General features: G+C 52.7%; 1 protein-coding gene across 1 annotated transcript in view; it reads left to right on the top strand.

Annotated features, from left to right (window-relative positions):
* The window catches only part of DOK5 (docking protein 5), a 126916-nt gene extending 117586 nt beyond the window's left edge, over positions 1 to 9330 (top strand). The window contains exons 7-8 of the mRNA XM_036245092.1: positions 1091 to 1211; positions 9140 to 9330. Of these exons, the coding sequence (XP_036100985.1) occupies positions 1091 to 1211; positions 9140 to 9204 (186 nt within the window). The 3' untranslated portion in view covers positions 9205 to 9330. The remainder of the gene's footprint in view (positions 1 to 1090; positions 1212 to 9139) is intronic.
* The last annotated feature ends 3661 nt before the right edge of the window (positions 9331 to 12991 follow it).

Here is a 12991-nt window from a genome sequence, read left to right as displayed (position 1 = left end):
ACGTGTGTATCATGTTACAGCAGAAATATCTCTACTTACACATTCTGGGGTTGGGATCGTTTTTATTTCTCCTTTTGAATGTGAAAGCACTATGTTTATTTAGAAGGAAAGACAAGCTGTATAAGTGTGTGGAGGTGAAAAGTGGGGGCAGGAAGGACACAGTCCTCCCCAGAGGCCCCTCGCCTTCAAGTCCGGTGTCATCAGCTGTGACATTTGGGTCTCCAGGGTGAGGAGCCTCGTTATTTTGGCTTTACTGAGTGAACATACAGCTATCGTGTCTGGTACTGAGTGAACGTACAGCTATCGTGTCTGGCACTGAGTGAACATACAGCTATTATGTCTGGTACTGAATGAACATACAGCTATCATGTCTGGTACTGAATGAACATACAGCTATCATGTCTGGTACTGCACTGCTGGTGACTGGGTAGAGTGGGGATTTTCTTTATTTTTTTTAAAAAAATCTTTAAATGGGCATTGCCATGGATAATAGTAATAATAGTAATAATAACAATTTCTACTAAGACCCTCCTTTTCTCCCTGTGCCTAGTCTGTGCCGGGCACAGGATCAGCAGGCACCACCTCACTGAGCACCCGCACCACCCACACGGTTTCGGGGATGAGCCTTTTCTCTAGGCCCAGGGGGCGCAATGGGCACAATATGGAGGTGTCTCCCTGTTAGTTGATTAAACCTGCCTTCCGCTGGTTTGAGATCGCCACATGTCCCAGGCCTGAACGCACGGTTACCGGGGCCCTGTGCATTTACCGGGGTGCTGTGCGGTTACCGGGGTGCTGCGCGGTTACCGGGGTGCTGCGCCATTACCGGGGTGCTGTGTGGTTCCGGGGTGCTGCGTGGTTACCGGGGTGCTGTGTGGTTACCGGGGTGCTGCGTGGTTACCGGGGTGCTGTGTGGTTACCGGGGTCCTGCGCATTTACCGGGGTGCTGTGTGGTTACCAAGGTGCTGCGTGGTCACGGGGTGCTGCGCGGTTACTGGGGCGCTGCATGGTTGCCGGGCGCTGCCCGAGCCCCGTGGTCAGGTCTCCTTCCACCGCGTAGCTGACGCACCGTGTCCTGTTCTCGCCCTGACAGCTGCAGATGAAGATGAGCGAGCGGGCCGCCTCGCTGAGCACCATGGTGCCCCTGCCCCGCAGCGCCTACTGGCAGCACATCACCAGGCAGCACAGCGCGGGCCAGCTCTGCCGCCTGCAAGGTGAGCGCGGAGGGAAGGTGGCCGGCGGGGAGGGTGCGGGCAGGCAGGGCTCCGCTCCGCTCACCGCGGCTGGATGCACGCTCCTGAGCCCCTCCCTCCGGGCCGGGGCCCCCATGTCTCACTCCCCAGGCGCCAACTGCACCTCTGTGTCCCCAGGGAAAACTGCTTCCAGTGCCCATTCTCGGCCCCCACCCCGCAGATTAAAAGCTGGAGGCTGTGGCTGCCCAGTGTGTGCTTCCAGGCGTGCCCACAGGTCTGGGTCGGAGGTCTGGCGCCCCTGCTTCAGGAGCAGTGCGGGGGTTGACCGCTCCCAGCACCTGCACTACTTGGGACGCAGGGAAAGTTCCGGCTGCCCCGCCCCTCCCAGGCCTACGGAACCTGGGACTCAGAGTGGGGACCAGCCACCCTGTATGAACACCCCTCCAGGTGATTCTAAGCTTAGGAACCGGGTCCAGGGGAAGGGAATGGAACAAGGCAGGGAGTCCTGGGTTCTGGTTCTGCTGCCACTCGAACCAGATCGCAAGAGGCCAGAAAGTGGTCTCTGAACCGGGCACGGCCCAGCAGGAAGGTTCGAAGTCCTAGGTAAACGTGTTCTCACACCTTCGAATGCAGCTTTTATGTTGGGTGGTCTACACGGACAGCCCGTGCGTTGTGACTTGTGGATAAATAGGCCGGTGGGGCGACCTTGCTGAAGAACTCGTCACGGACGGGGGACACGAGGCCAGGGCCTTGACGGGCATGCACTGGACCGCACCTCATTCCGATGCAGACGAATGTGAGCCCCTCAGTGTGACAGCGATGGGTGACCTCGGAAAATGGGCCTCAGTGCGAAACGCTCCCTGGGCCCTGGTCACCAGCCCTCCCCCCGCCCGTCCTGCGGCCGTCCCTCTCCCCCCCCCCCCCCAGAGGGGCTTCCTGTTTTCTCTGACGCGCCTCCCAGGCCTGGCGAGAACCAGGGCATCTCTGGCGGGGTGCGCTCACAGAGGTGGACGGGGGCAGCCTCCTTTTCAGCCTGGCCCAGTTTTCACGTTGCCTTGAGTCGGGAGGTCACTTGACGGGTGACCGGCTCCTTCGAGAAGCGCAGTGCCCAGGCGGGCGGGAGCGCTGGGTCCGTTTATCCTCATCCCTTTTCTCCCTCCTGCACGGAGTAGCCACAGGGCGATGTGGAGAGGGCACCGAGGTTCCCCGTGTTGGTCTGCAGAGGGCACCGAGGTTCCCCGTGTTGGTCTGCAGAGGGCACCGAGGTTCCCCGTGTTGGTCTGCAGAGGGCACCGAGGTTCCCCGTGTTGGTCTGCAGAGGGCACCGAGGTTCCCCGTGTTGGTCTGCAGAGGGCACCGAGGTTCCCCATGTTGGTCTGCAGAGGGCACCGAGGTTCCCCGTGTTGGTCTGCAGAGGGCACCGAGGTTCCCCGTGTTGGTCTGCGTGACAGGTCTCCGTGCGCTTGCAGAGAGCGCGGTCCGTGGTGGATGCTCAGCAAAGGCACCCAGCGCCGTGTGAAGGAACACGCGTGGCAGGTGAGCTCGCCTGCCGAGGTTTCTCTGCAGAGACAGAGTCCGGCGACGTCGGACCTCACACGTGTCATTTGCTCTGTATCATCGTCGGAGACTTTTGCAATATTTGAATTTTATCATCCCAGTTTTTATCGCAGACAGGCCACTTGCACTATTTACTCGATTTTGTTCAGTCTCATCTCCTTAAATACCTTCTTTTTTAAAAAGCTGTATTTCAGGACTTTTAAGCTGTTGTAACAACTATATATTTCTAATATATAATGAGATAAAGCATATGAACTTACACTCACATAAACCTATTGAATGGTTGTATAACTTGACTTTCTACACATACCGAGATCAGCTTTACAAAAAAGGCACGTCCGTTTAGCGTCCCCGTGTCTGGAATGCAGAAGAAAGCTGAGAACCGATGCGACGTGGGCGTCACAGAAAGGAAGTTGATAAATTGCCTTAATTCCTGAGAGACAGATGAGTCATGGTATTTCCCTGGAACACCGTGTTCGCAAGGGTGCCTGGGAGTGAGGCAGTCCCGAGCACTGAAGATAAGTTGCGGTTTCTGAATTTCTTAGTGAGTATCCCAGAGTATCGAAATCCTCAGGACAATCTCGACAGAAAATATACAAAGAATACTCGTTTTATCATTCTTAACTAATCCAACTAGCCTTTAAAAATTTTTTTTTTCTTTATTGATTTTAGAGAGGAAGGGAGAGGGAGAGAGAGTAGAAACATCAATGAGAGAGAACATCGATCGGCCACCTCTGCACGCCCCGCACTGGGGATTTGGCCCACAACCTGGGCATGTGCCCTGACCGGGAATCAAACCGGTGACCTCTTGGTGCATGGTCGACGCTCAACCACTTAGCCACATGGGCCAGGCAATCCAACTATCCTTATTCAAAATAAATATACATTCCTGAGAAATCATTTAAGGCAAAGGGTCTTATCAGGGCCCTGATTGCATAATAATATTTTTTAAAATCTCTTTTAAATTGAAAGAGGATGTTTTAGATGCTGTTAGCATGTGGTTTGTATAAGCCTAGGGCATCTACAACTGCCCCCAACAGTGTTCACATCTGGACACATCTGTTTTGCAGCATAAGACACAGTCGTGTGTGTGTGTGTGTGTGTGTGTGTGTGTTTCAGCAATGAAATTTGCAAGCTTGCCTTCATGCGCAAAGCCCCTGCTGTGACCACGAGGCCCGTACACAGCTGACGGGACTGGGTTAACCCTCAAGGACCCGTAATCCACGATCTCCAAAATGAGGAGATGTCACCCACGGAAGTGGAGCCCCGAGGGCCAGACCGTCGCCGCAAAGGAAGACATTCCCGTTTTTCCAGGAGTTCCTGTTGCTGTTTTTACCGAAGATAGCAAGCCACAAACCAAACGACGTCTCAAAATGAAATCTGGGCATCATCCCTTTACGTTAGGGTTATTATTCATTAGCCTTTTATCCATCACTCAAAAGTAAGGAGGTGTTACGGTAAAATCGGGTCCGAGTTCACTGGTCTAGATGTTTCAAACCAACACGGTGGTGGTACTTACCGAAGAATAGTTTGAAGAGGGCCAGCGCTTGTTTCTGAGGAGTCGGGCAGGGAGGACGAGAAAAAGTATCCTGTAGAGACGGTACCTTGCGATGGCTAATTACAGGGCTTTGAAGGTAATCATGTCCTGGGTTTTGAAGAAGATAATGAAAACTTCTATTGTTGGCTTTTTTTTTTTTTTTGCTGCATACTATGATCTTTACTGAGCATGCACATTTTGGGTAGAATTCGTACATTTTCCGTTTTGTCTGCACAGTAATACCCCACGAAAGAGCCTGGGGTCTGGGGATATTTCTGTGCCTGAGACAGGCATTGTGATCACTTCACAATTGTGTCTTTGCTTTGTGTTTTGTACCAAGTATTTCATCCAATGATTCATTTTTGCACACTTTTCTTATGCAGGAACTCATGTCAATATTTTGTCTTGCTATTTAATTTGTACCGGTGTTTACTGAGATAGTCCCTCACCCGAACATCCTCTGTAGATTTGACCCCATTTATTTTACCTTGTGGACTGTTTCTGGTCACCAGTGTTCCTTGGGACAGCGACAATATGTGGCTGTGTTGTATGGGACATGATTTTCCAGTAATTTGCGGCCTTACAAAAATATTGTTCACAGGCTATCTAAAATTATCTTGTTTATCAGGGGTGGGCATTTACATGACAGATAAATGGAGTAAGTTTATCTATTGTTCCACCTATGTTACCTGCCTTCCTTCTTCTCTTCCCCCATGCTCTGGGGAGAAAAAAAAACTGAAATTAAGAAAAATTAACATCACCGTGGCCTGTGTGTGCCCCATGGTGAAATTTTATGGTACGTGTAATTTCTTCTTGTTTTGCAGGTATTTATAAGTTGTAATTTCTCTGGCAGGTTCTCCTACTTTAATGTAATCTTGGAGATCACACACACCCTGATGGGGGAATTGATCTGATGCCAGAAATTTTCCAACCCCTCCCTAAATCTAGGCCTATGCCACCACCTGCTGGTTAATCCTGGAACTGAATTTTATTATTCCTGTTTTTGGTGGCGAGAGGAAGGTGCTAGATCTGATGCACACTAAGAGGTATTTAATCCGTTCACTCCTCCCGTCCCATTTCCAGGCTTTCATCTAGAAATCCTCTTCTGCAGTCAGACATATACAGCATCAACAGGTCGAGGAGGTTTAGCGTGAAAACTGAGGAAGACATTTATGAAAGAGAAGCATTCAACAGGTGTCTGTTGACACTGTCTTCACGAGATTCCTTTAGGAATTCGTTGCATAAAGTAACCACAGACTCATCTTTTCCCAGTGGTGCTCTATGTCATCTTAACGCTGTGCTGAAGTCCAATACATTTGGGGTAAATGCTTCTTGTTAATTCCCCTTTCTGGGGTTCAGCATGCAAATCCACATTTTCAAGGCCCGGTGGTGTCTCGCAGTCAAGAATCTATTTAACTTTGTTTAGACCAGAGATGTGCAAACCTGTTGAATGAAACCTCTTTCCTCTTTTGTATAAAAAGTAACATACCAGTAGTGAAGGGCCGGGGTTGTTCCTTACAAGGGAGACAAGACATACCTAGTGAGCGTCTCTATTAAAGCCACGGCGCCTTCTTGAGGACCGGCTGCGCTGTGGGTTTTGCAGGAGGTGCCTAAGACACGTGATCTCATTTGTTCTTAAAACAGCCACCGGAGAGTGTGTTCTTCTCATCGGCGGCGAAGAACCTGAAAGTTTGAAGGGTTACTAATGTGTCCGAGGTCACCCATCTAGTAAGTAGCCGAGGTTGCCATCTCTCCGTTCCTTCATCCGCTCACTCATGCGTTTAGTCGGTGTTGAATGAGCGTGGCCTTCGTGCCGAGCCCTGGGCTAGATGACGGAGCTACACCGGAGCCACCAGGCCGGCAGGTGTTTGCCCTCTCAGAAGGGTCACCGTCACTCATGAAATATGTTTAACTTCACACTTGACATGTCACTTTGAAGAGAAAGTGTTTGTTATAAAGAATAGTGAGGCGGAGCTGTTAGTTTGGGGTGGGGATGATGATAAGGGAACTTCTTTATTTTTTTTATTAAAATAATTTTTTTTTCTTTATTGGTTTTAGAGAGAAAGGAGGGGAGAGGGAGAGAGAGAGCGAAACATTGATGAGAGACAACATCGATTAGCTGCGTCCCGCATGCCCCTCACTGGGGATCAGGGCCACAACCTGGGCATGTGCCCTGACCGAGAGTTGAACCCATGACCTCTTGGTGCATGGGTCAGCGCTCAACCACCAAGCCACCCGGCTGGGCAAGGGAACTTCTTTAAATGGGGTGGTCACAGGAGGCTGTGGCATTTATCCCAAGACCTGAAGTCTGAGAAGAGGCAGCCATCCTGAGAGTGAGGGAAAAAATCAGTCTGTCTAGCAACATCAGCAAGTGCAAAGATCCTGAGACAGAAACCCGCTGGGAGGTTCACAGAGCAGAAAGCAGACAGTGTAGCTGGTGCATAAGGGGCTTTATTAGGAGAGAGCCGGGTGCTGTTTGGTTCTCCTGGCAACAGTCTGAGTTGGTAGGAGCGGGACTATGTTCTCTGTTTCAATGAAGGCAGAAACCCAGACACTTGGCGGTCAGTAGCTGCTCAGGACCACGCGGCGTGAGCGTGGCAGGTGGCACTGGGACACCAGTGTTCCCACGCCTAGCCCCGCTGCTGCTCGTATCCGATGGCCTTACCTGCGGGCAGAAATCCTGCCACCACGCGTGTCTCACAGGCACATGCCATGCTATGGGCATAGCTCCCCCACCGGACTGGTTCCAGCCCATGCGACTCACACGTGTTTTAAGGACGACAGATGCTCGGAGCATGTGACTACTTTGGAGAAGTTAACATGGGATTTTCAGCATCAATTCTAACAGTCACAACCATCGTACGTGCGGCAGTTAAGACAGAGCCATAGGTTAAGGTCTGAGCCAATGCGAGAAGATGCCAAAGCAGAGTTGCCTATCTGTAGGGGCCGGAGGGACATGCTGAAGGGGAAACAGGGCAGGTACGGGAGCAGTGGGTCCCTGGTGACCCACGGGCCTCATTTGCAAAGGGCAGTTTGCAGTCCCCTCTAGTCCGTGGTGCGGTGGCGGGACCCTGTCCAGTGTCACCGTCCAGTTTTACAAGAGGGCAGGGGAATGAACACCTTTGTGGGAAATCTAGCTTCTTAAATAGTCATGAGCAAGTCCAAGAGTTTCGTGACCTGTGGCGGCCAGAGAACAGGTCTGCGCCCAGATGGGCCACCGGCCGGTGCCGGCTTGTGACCTTTCTGTGACCTGCAAGAAACCTAAGAACATCTTTCCATCCTCGTCCTGGCTTTAGGCTACAAACAGCCTTCAAAGCAAGCTGGGGAGATTCAGTGAGCCGTCACGGCAGAAGCTGCAGGTGTTTTTATTTCGGCTTGACCCCACGTGAATGCCACCAGCCACTCTCCCTGCAAACTCGGGGAGTCTAAGGGGCTGCAGTCGCGGTTCAGAGAAAGACCTGCACTTGACCGGGGAGCTGGATGACCTGCACTTGACCGGGGAGCTGGGTTTCATGTCAACGCTGCTCGCCCGCTGCCCACCTCCTGCAGGAGATTTACCGGCCGTGACAAAGCTGTACCTGGTCTTCGCTCGTAGTAAAACTCACGAACACAATTTCTCTCCGCGATTGCGTGTGTGTACGTGTGTGTGTGAGGGAGAGAATAGAGTTCATGTTCCTTATGGCCGGGAGGTGGGAGGAAGGGATGGCTAGGGGCGCAGGATATTTTAATATTCAGGATTTCTCTGACAGGCTGTGTCGTGTTCTTCTGGCTCAGATTGGAGGCACGCGGGTACCCGAGTCCGTGATTTTTGTTTTCTTTATGTTTGGGTGTTGTGACTCCTCGGTGCAGCAGATCCTTGGTGTATCGGGAGGGGGGCTTGGGCTGAGGTCTGCCAGAGCTCGGGGCTACTTGATCATTTGATCGTGGGCTGGGAATGAACTTCAGGGCCCTAGGCCTCCATCGGCTTTCTGCTTGCATGTGACCGGGCGGGGCAGGCATGCCACTCAGCCAGGTGCTCTCTCTCCCTGGGGTTCTGCTAGCTTGGCCCCCACATCTGGTTCCCTGGAGCACTGAGCTCAGCTCCGCGTTCCACACACCCGGGGTCCATTTCTTGGCTCCCGGAAACCTTCACCAGCAGGTGGCAGTAAAGCCTGTGATCTTTATAAAATCAAGGGCTCTCTCTGCAGAGACTGGGAAGCTTAGGGCCTGCTGGGGGTTCCAGCCTCTCTCTGATTTGGGGAACACCGAGGCCCATGCGTTGGATCCCTGTGAACTGTGGCCGTCTTTGCGTCCCAGGCAGCCGAGGTGCAAGGGGACCGTGTGGTCTAAGACGTTTCACACTGGGGTCTGCACAGAGAAAGCTTGCCATCCCCCGTGGGTCACTGTGGGGCTGACGGTGTCCCCGGGTGTCACCTGCCTGGCTTCTCCACTTCCTCGGTTGGAACCTAACCCTGCAACAGTACAGGCCAAGTGGATTTCAAGAAGTCCTCTTGCAGCGAGATCTCCTGGGCGTACTGCGTGTGGCACCGCCTGATTCCTGGGCCGGTTTCAGCGTCCCGGCCGAGTTCCCCCAGTCCCACGAGCCCATCCCCTCGTTTCCCTGATGCCCTGGGAGTCAGTGAGAACGAAACACGGGCAAATGATCGGTGGTCGGATTAGAGCTCGTGCAAAGGCCGGCGGTGGGTTAACCGGTCTCCCCCGTGTCTGATTTGCATATCACTGTGAGTGGCCTCTGGAAACAGTTCCGGGTCACAGGCCGCTCATGTTGTTCCCGAGACACTTGTCCCCAGTATTCCGAGGGCGGGCTTTCTTGGCGCACGGGTAACCGCTGTCTTAACATTCTCTTTCGGAACAGATGTGTCCAGTCCTCTGAAGCTCCATCGAACAGAGACTTTCCCCGCCTACCGCCCCGAGCACTGACAGGGACCGGCGGCCGGCAGAGCGACACCTTGCGGTGCCACGTCCCGGGAGGTCACCGGACGATGGCCCAGGAGGACGGAGGAAAAGCTCCCAGTGCTGGCTGATGGCGTGGTCGCCGGGAGACAGCAATGCAATCTGTGTCTTTCTTTTCTCCTTTTTTCTTTTTGTAAAAAACAAACAAAAAAAAACAGAACAAAAACAAAAACCCTTAGTGTAACTTCATGCGCTCCGCCAGATAGAGACTTCGTGTCCCCTCACCGCGCGGACGAGAGGTGTCACTGCCGCACAGTGGGAGTTGTAGGCAGCGTGTCCCCCGTCCGCAGTCTGTCCCCCGTGGGCTCTCGTGACTCGCCCCGTGTTCTCGTTGCACCGCAGTGGCGCCGGCGACAGGGTGGCCCCCCTTTGTCTCCGTGCCCCCTGCCTCAGTGGCCCACCCGGGGCAGGGCAGCGGCCGGCAGTCCCACCTGATTGTGTCCCCATTAGTTCCGGTGCTTCGACTCACTGTCACTTATTCTGTTAAGAGAGAAACTTTTCCAAGGACCCTCCGGTCTTCCTGACAGGCTGACCGTCTCTCACGCAGTCGTCCCTGGTCCCTTTTCCGAAAGCCTCTCTTTTGTTCGAAGTACCTGCCTCACACGTTTTAAAATAAAAGATCCTTCTGTACCCAGATGCGGTCTGGCTCCTGGCGAGCGGGTTCACGTTTCGGTGTCGCGGGAGGGATGCGAGGGCCTTCCTCCCGGGGCGTGGGCGCACTGGTTCTGGCCCTCGGTCACCAAAGTGGTCTGCCACCTGCCGGTTCGGGCCGGTGCTGGATGGGCCCAGTGCCCACCTCCAAGGCCCTGACTACAGAGCAGCTCCACGAGGAAATACGGTTGCCATTCAGAGCGACGTCTGCTAAGTGGGCCCCCAGGGCCATGTGCTTGTGAAGAGGGGCTACCCACTGGGAACGGACGCTTGGGGGACCCTTAGGCTGGAGAGAGAGCAGGTGTCTGTCGAGGCATCGACTCTATAGTGGTGCTGCTAGCTAAACCCAGGACACCCAGTCATGTTGGAACTTCAGAGACGCAGTGAATAATGTTTCAGGGGAAGTGTGTTTCGCGGGACATAATTACACTTTTTAAGAAGGTTTGCTGTGGATCTTAAGTTCCACCTTGGCGGGATGGCTGTATTCTCCTTTGCTGGCGCGTCATTTCCAGGCCGAGAATCATGCTAGACTCGTGGCTCACGCTCGAAAAATACACCTCGAATGGACGGATACAGGAACAAACGTCCACCCTAGGAATCGAATTCTTTCCAAAGGAGGCAAATTAATACCGATTATATATTTTCTCAGCACCAGGCATGGGGCTGGGGCCTTCCAAAATTCTGATTTTTTTTTTTTCACCGGAAAATATTATTTTGGAAATAAAATTAATTTTGCTAATGTCCAAGAAAGGGCCATAAAAAGGTTTCTTTCTTCCTAACAAAGGGCCATAAAAAGGTTTCTTTCTTCCTAAAAAAAATTGATTGATTTTGAGAGAGAGAGAGAGAGAGAGAGAGAGAAACATTGATTTGCTGCTCCACTTGTTTCTGCAGTCATTGGTTAATTCTTGTATGTGCCCTGACTGGGGATTGAACCCACAACCTTGGCGTATCGGGATGACACTCTCCCTGAGCTACCTGGCCAGGGCAATAGGTTTATTTTTATCTGTGCTTTTTCCAAAAAGTATACAGTTTTCCACAATTCAGACGGACCCATGAATCCCCAAAGGTCCTGCTAAAATCCAGGTTTGCCCAGCTAGCACCCCCCGGGTCTGAGTTACCTGGGACGGTTTCCTGTGGGGGGAGGGGTTGCACCGAGCTAAGAATTCATTGGTGGATCAAGCAGATGTCAATGACTTGGTGCTAATGGCTTTGCTGGAATGCGTGTGTTTTAGCGACTGTTCGCACCATCTAGTGCCCCCTCCTCCCAGGTGCGTACCTGTTCCCAAACAGAAATTCGGTTGCCACACACGGTCGCTCATTTGCTCGCTGTTCCGTTTCCTGACACTGTCTGGCTCTTTTTATTTCCTTTCTCTTCTGAGGTCCTTCCCGAGTCCCTGGGCCTTGGCAGCCCACAGGCAGGTCTAAGTTGAAGACATAGATAAAAGAAATGGAATTACAGAAATAATTATGATTTTAATAAAGTCAGACCTGCCGAAGCAAGTCTAAATCTAATGACTGCGTAAAGAAATGTTGCTGAATGTAGTTAACCTTCTTTAGGACTTTAAGAACAAGAAACATTCACACACACACACACAAAGACTTCGTGTTCTATTAGATTATCCTCAGCGCGTGTGTACTGTCCAGCACTACGCCAGGTTTTACTTGTATCGTCTTACTGAATCCCCTCCACAGCTCTGGAAGGTATGCATAACTGCTGTTCCCATTTTACAGATGAGGAAACTGAGCCTGATGGGGTTTTAATAATCTAAACAATATGCTTAACATCTCTTAGCTCTGTTAAAAAACAAACAAACTGGGGCACATTAACAATTTTAAGAGTTTATTGGAAAGGCCCAGCTGGTGTGGCTCAATGGTTGAGCATCGACCCATGCACCAGGAGGTCACTGGTTCAATTCCCACTCAGGGCACATGCCCAGGTTGTGGGCCCAATCCCCGGTGGGGGGCGTGCTGGCCTTCACTAAGGGGAAGCATGATTGGAAGCGATTGTCTTTGTTTTCCTAATCGCTAACCGTAAGTGGTGCACACACTGGTGTGGGCAGGAGCGTCTCTCAGCGCGGTGGTGGGTGTGCACACACACTACACCCTAAAGCTCTTACGCCAACACCGCAGAGAAACTGCCACCTGGGGACTAAACTACGGAATTCTTCGTAGACCTAGTTGCTGTTTCTCCTCTAATTGCATGCTGAGACCAACGACCCCGTGGGCAGGTGGCGGGCGGGGGGTAGGGGAGTGCGTTCCACGTTCCCCTTTGCACCCCCAGACCGGTGCGGGGAGGACCTTTCGCCCGGTGAGGAAGGACCTGTGAGAAAGCCTTCCCCCGTGGGGCGGCTCGGGGCTCTGAAGTCACTCATGCGTCCCCAAGCGCTACCCGGTCTGTCTGGATGTGCCAGGCGGTCTGCTAGCTGTTCCCGGAGACAGCGTGAAGAAACGACCCGGGGCTGCCGTCCGGTGCCCCTCCAGGCTCCGCCCTTCAGCTACCGCTCAGGAACAGAGGGACGGAGAGGACGCACCCTTCTACAAGGAGACATGCTATGGTTTCTCTTTGGGACAATTGTGACTTTGGGAGGCAAATACTGTACCAACTGTTGTTGTTGGTTTTTTAAATATGTTTTTATTGAGTTTAGAGAGAGAGGAAGGGGGAGACGGAGAGAGAAACATCAATGTGAGAGAGAAACATTGATTGGCTGCCTCCTGCATGCACCCCGACTGGGGATCGAACCTGCAACCTGGGCAGGGCCCTGACCTGGAACCGAACCAGTGACCTTTTGGAGGTCAACCCAGACGATGGATGCTCAACCCACCGAGCCGCACACGCCAGGGCTGTCCCGACTCTTAACAAAATCTTCTACCCTGTGGTTCCAGAATAAAACATCCACTTTCAGATCGCAGCGAAGACATCTCAGTTCTTCCCGCTCACACCGAGGCTTGTTCTTTGGGTTCAGTGTCGGAGGCAAGGCTGCCCGTCTGATGGGCGTGGACAGCGGGTTGGCAGGCAGCGTCCTGGCTCAGTCCCTGGTGTCTCACGCAGCCCCGATGGGACCCGGTGACGGTGGTGTGCCTGCACCTGGGCCACGGGCGGCGC

The sequence above is a fragment of the Molossus molossus genome, unplaced genomic scaffold, assembly GCF_014108415.1.
Source record: "Molossus molossus isolate mMolMol1 unplaced genomic scaffold, mMolMol1.p scaffold_m16_p_6, whole genome shotgun sequence".
NCBI lineage: Eukaryota > Metazoa > Chordata > Mammalia > Chiroptera > Molossidae > Molossus > Molossus molossus.
The sequence above is the reverse complement of the archived record's forward strand: the minus strand, read 5'-3'. Positions and strand labels throughout refer to the sequence as shown.